This window comes from Diadema setosum, chromosome 20 (assembly GCF_964275005.1).
Source record: "Diadema setosum chromosome 20, eeDiaSeto1, whole genome shotgun sequence".
Lineage (NCBI taxonomy): Eukaryota > Metazoa > Echinodermata > Echinoidea > Diadematoida > Diadematidae > Diadema > Diadema setosum.
Window position 1 is genome coordinate 24,643,537 of NC_092704.1, and position 5,414 is coordinate 24,648,950.

At 40.6% G+C, this 5,414-nt stretch overlaps 1 protein-coding gene across 1 annotated transcript; it reads left to right on the top strand.

Moving 5' to 3' along the window:
• Positions 1-72: 72 nt before the first annotated feature.
• LOC140243526 (RNA-binding protein 33-like) lies at positions 73-2,941 on the top strand. Its single transcript, XM_072323197.1, has 4 exons — positions 73-89; positions 819-1,077; positions 2,019-2,107; positions 2,690-2,941. The coding sequence occupies exons 1-4, from the start codon at positions 73-75 to the stop codon at positions 2,730-2,732; spliced, it is 408 nt and encodes a 135-aa protein (XP_072179298.1). The 3' UTR covers positions 2,733-2,941.
• The last annotated feature ends 2,473 nt before the right edge of the window (positions 2,942-5,414 follow it).

Here is a 5,414-nt window from a genome sequence, read left to right on the forward strand (position 1 = left end):
GAATGCTGTGATATACTCTCAGTGCAATTAGTAATGCAGTAATTGACAAATGTCTTTATATCTTGTAAGTGAATGGATGGATGGAGTCAGTGAGTCCCGCTGTCTAGCAATGTTCTTATTCTTTCAAATTGTTTTACAGTCTATCTGAATTCAAGATATTTTTCTGCATATATTTTGACAAGAAGAGAATTTATAAAGAAAGAAGAAGCACCAGGTACTCCTGGATACAAGAATTTTTAGTATGCTTGCATTACTCAAAAGAGTGCTCCCAATAGCTTCAGGGTGCTGCATACCTTTCTTTTCTTTTTTTTCTTTTCTTTTTTTTTGACTACTTACCCGGTCGGACAGGCAGATTTTTATTTTGTTACAGAACACTGGCCCGAACATGAGTTTTACTTGCCCGAAAAGAAAGTCCAAAAGTGTAAAAAACTGATTTAGAAACTTGTAAATCAGGGTTTAATAAAACACAAACATTTGAATAAGCAGCGCACATTGATTCCCACACTACACATTGAAGTAACAAACTTGGTTCGATGGAGTGTCTGTGTTGCATTACATTAGGGCTTCTTCACATAAGTGTTGAAAAGTTGCCGAAATGAAATTAACATGCATGTTGCATCCCTAAACAGTGATAATCTTTGGGCTTCAGTATGGTTGACTTTGTGTTTTTTTGGGAGAAATTTAAAAAAGGTGGCTTCATTTAATCACTAAGTCTGTGGGAAATTTTCTCCTTCTTTAGATAATAACACTAGCCTAACTAGTAAGCTTGATAGGCATGAGCCAAGTCATAGCTGGAAATGATCTTCTTTGCTAAACAGCTTTCAAGGCTCCGGTGGCGGACCGCCTCCCACCAGAGGCAAGCAGAGAACGATAATACCTCCTGGCTCCCATCCCATGGGAGGAGGAAGAGGAAGAGGAGGGAGAGGAGGTGGAAGAGGAGGAGGAGGAAGGGGAGGAAGAGGAGGAGGCAGAGGAGGAGGAGGAGGAGGATGTGTCTCGGTGGCCATCACTGGTCTAGCAGCATCCACCACCAAGGAGAGCATCAATCACATGCTTCATTCCGTCGGTCCAATCAAGGTGAGTGTGCCGGTAGCATGGGAATACAGTGTACCATGCAATGGAAAAGCTGACCTGACTTCAATATATTTGGGAATCCCTATAACAGATTGTGTACAGCTTGACCACTTATCTCTATTACACACACAGCTGAGGAGTCTTGACTGGAGTCGAACACTACTATTATGCTTCAATGAACATATTCACTGACAGGCAATTTTATTCTAGCAGCCTTACACTACTCATGGTTTTTTAGGGTACCCCAGGGGGCAGCGAATCCACTTCCTCGCCCTATGCTACCAGGCTCTTTAATTCTTTTTGTGCCAAAGTTCAAAGCCCTAAACATTGTTGTCGTAATAAGCTGATAACCTCAATAGTTACATTCATGCGCAGTCGCCAAGCTTGAAGTTTAGGCCGAAAACTTAACTGTCGATGATTAGCTCCACTTGTGAATTCACAATGCAAGTTCACATGTGCACCTACACTTTAAGATACAACTTACGAGCGTATCTCGCTCGACAAAGTAGCACAGCTGGAGGTTGACCAGTAAGCAAACAAGAAATGAGGTTCAAGCTAACTCACAGGCTCATTGATTATTGTATCCACATGGAGCAAAACAACAAGTGGGGACCCCCCATGGCTCATGGATAGAGCGTAAACCCTAAGATGTCTTGTAGTTCTAATCATCAACTAAACTTTAAGTGCTAACTTTCAAGTGCGTCCACACAGTGCTAAACTACAGCTAATCATCGAGAGATAAATTTTTGATCTACATGTAAAATTAGGAATGGCGTGCGAACATAGAAATTGAGACAGAGGCAATTATTTTGTCATAGACTGCAGTCAAATGGTTTAAGTCATACCATATCATTTACATTTACATAGACCTCTTTTGTTACTTAAAAGTTGACATGGTGCGTTTGTTGTTGTTGTTGTTGTACTTTCATTCTCATCTTGTGAAGAACCTGCAATTCATGGGACAGCAACGGAAGGCTATTGCTACTTTCACCAACCCACAACATGCACAGCTGTTCCAACTGAAGTTCCACAGGTAATATTTTACTTGATTATGATTATGTGTTTGTGGGTGTATGCATGCATGTGTGTATGTTTTCAAATTGACATATAGAGATTTAAAACCCTTATTTCTAATGAACTTTAAGGAAAGAAATACTTATTGTATGGAATGTTATTGGGTATGATGTTTGTAGAGTAATTTATTCAATTCAATTCAATTCAATTCAATTCAATTCAATTCAATTATGATGAATAATGGAAGATTAAATTAGTCATTTTCAAAGCACAAAATGCATATGGGCTGTTTTTATATACATGGGGTGGAGTCACATGACCAAGGTTGCTTATAATTGACATGTTCATCGCTCATTGATTTACATACATCGAAATGGTTCTAACTTTCCTTTTTTAGTCGGTTTGATATTGTTGACATGTTGAGGAAGTTTGTGCTGATGTTGAATGTTGTACCCTTGACAAAAAAAAATAAAAATAAGTAAATGAATAAAAATGTCAAGTCAAGGAGATTCTTTTCTGTTCGAATGGCAGGACTGATACAGTACATCTATCCTCTGCTCATCTGTGGGATTTCTGTTAATGTTTTTGTTTCCTCCACCAGGCATTTGATTGACTTGGCGCACATAAACGTCATGGTGATATGAGGATGTAGATAGAGCAGCGCCCTCCGGTGACAAGATCCTGTTTTATCAGAAGGCAGTGGTGAGGAGTGTCTTCCGGAAGCTTAACCTCTGTATCAGCTGAATTCTGGTCTAACGGGGCTATCTTGCAGCTGTGTGTGAAGTGTCCGTCATCTTATCATCTCTACGAGCTGAGCTGGAAGCTCTCGAGTACATCAAATGTTTTCATGCCCGCCTCTTACACCATGATTGTTATTTGTAACAAAATTAACGTCAAAATGCCATTGTTGAAAATGTTAAAATCTGAATGCCCTGGTTGGGTAGATTTGTGTAAAGTACCCATGGCTGTAAACACCAAAGAGTGGCGTGATGTGTGTCACAGTATATTGTGGTATTTGCTACCTTGTGTGTGATGTGTACACAGTCATCATTATTTTGTTCAAGGTATGTGGGTATGGCTGAAGCCTTGAAGACGTTTTTCCATCCCTACAGAGAGCATGGGATGCCCAAAACAAATTTATTCTTAGATGATGTATTCCTCTGTTGATGTGTTCCTCATTGAAAGCTTATATAACATGACAGGAAACAAGGCGCCCAGTTGTCCAATGAAGGATAGATGACATTTCTATTTAGGCATCATGCAGAGAATGCAAGGTAACCATGGCAACAGAGGGCCGGATGATGTGGGCATCAGGGAGGACAGACTGACAGCGGTGATCTTCTTACTCCAGCTTTAAGTGGACAACTTGCTCATGGATGCTCCGTCATTTTCTCTCTGATGGAATCATAAAACATTAAACTTTTATGCTGTGCATCATGTCAGCATCCCCTACAAACTGTAAAACATTGGCAGAGATGCAAGCTGAAGTGACTGTGACATTTCTTGAACTGGCAAGCAGTTGGTCTTGAAATCTGAAGTAGGTGTGCTGGCACATGGAAGAACTCTTCGACTGGAGCCGCATTTTTCATTCTTCAAACAGGACTATTGTGTGATGTGAACAAGTCAGCATAATTCCCTTGGCAGACTTTTACCTTGCGACCAGAAAGCATAGACTGGAATGTTGGAATGGAACACTTGGAAAGTGTCAGCCAAACATACCTCCTCCCGAAGAGGTCATTAAGGTGTTTTGAGGTCAGAGGTCATAATTGGAGTATAACCAAGGGTAGCATTCAAATAATGTCCATCGTTTAAATATGTGTGTGCTCTTTATGCAGAATGTAAAAAATGCCATGAGCAAGATACGGTGTTTGCTTGTCAATGGTACTCGTGTACAGTGGTGTGCATTTTTAGAATTGGTGTAAATACAATGTACATGTGCGAGCACAGTTTGTGATGAAGGGATGGTGCTGCTCAATACGCCTCTGTCTGTCCGTCAGTGCATGTTACCCAATGAGTGGCCTCATCTCACCCAGCACTTCAAATCGCCATGACAACAAGTGCCCATCATCATCATCAAGACCGCCTCCTCATCTCAGCAAAGCACCATCATACCCTTGGCAACAACAAGCAGTCGCCTCGCATCAGTTCTGCACGAAAAGGACGACCAGTGTGTTGCATGCATGTAACAAATGCTCACTCTCTCGAGACAGCAGGGCTAGCAGTTTGCTGTTCAAGTACTTGCCATGGTGATGCAAAGTAGGATGCATCTTGCCCAAGTATGAGATGTATGTCCATCAAACATGCTATCGCTTGTGGGTTGGTCAGTGTGAGGATATTTTGTGTGAACTCTTCCACGGAGTCCCTGCCACTGTGCTCTACCCACTGAATGATTGTAAAGAGTTGTGATGTTAAGAGTGTAAATAAGAGGTACTGTCATTGATGATGTCACTGTAGCAGCAGATTGTTGTTACCACCTCCAAAGATCATGCCCTTGAAGACTGTTGACAGAGAGAAGTTGTACCAAAGGGCTTGGGCATGTGATGCACCCATGATATAAGATTGGAGGCTTGAATTTCCATTGTTAACCCTGCCCTGACTGCTCCAGTCTAAGTGCTATGTGGAGGGCAGGGTTCCAACATGTATTTTTGCTGTTTCGGCATAATGTCTGTAAAACAGAAACAAACAAAAACGTTTGAATTTCAACCTTGTGATCGGGAAAATTGGAAGTATTCTACGCAAGGATGACCAGTCATGAATGGATGCTGTTCATTTCGCTCCTCAAGGAATCTTGACAGTTCTGCCAGAAAGTGGATCATGTAACTTTTTACCCCTGAAAATTTACATAGACTGTGAAAAGACAAGAAAGACTTTGAAAAGACATTAGAATATATCAAAAGACACTCTTGCATTTGACAAGAGGGACATTTCAGTATTTGTACTACAGACCACTGCAGTAAGTATTTAGTTGATTATATCATAGAGAGAGAGGCGTAGTAAGCTACTATTCCATTACAAGAAGTGTAAGTTTAGAAATGTACCATTTCAGTGATACAGTCCAAGTCCCACAGCATCTTATGAGCCAAAAACAGAATGTAGAAAAAAGGTTTTCTCTGAAATTTAAAGAGGCAGGGATACACCTTGACAGTCTCATGAAAGTTTTCGTTCCTATTTGGTAATGGTTTTTGTCCCTTTTTAATTTCAATTTTCAATTTTTAGAACGCAAGTGATATAATCACCACACATGGTCAGTTCTCGGGCAAGAAACATTGAAAAACTAAAGCTTTTGGTTTTGAGTAATTTGCTCAACACACATAGACATTTACCAC

Excerpts from the sequence above, each read along its gene's own strand:
- LOC140243526 (XM_072323197.1), top strand. Across the intron at positions 1,078-2,018 it reads ATTCCGTCGGTCCAATCAAG|AACCTGCAATTCATGGGACA; the intron begins GTGAGTGTGCCG and ends CATCTTGTGAAG. Across the intron at positions 2,108-2,689 it reads TTCCAACTGAAGTTCCACAG|GCATTTGATTGACTTGGCGC; the intron begins GTAATATTTTAC and ends TTCCTCCACCAG.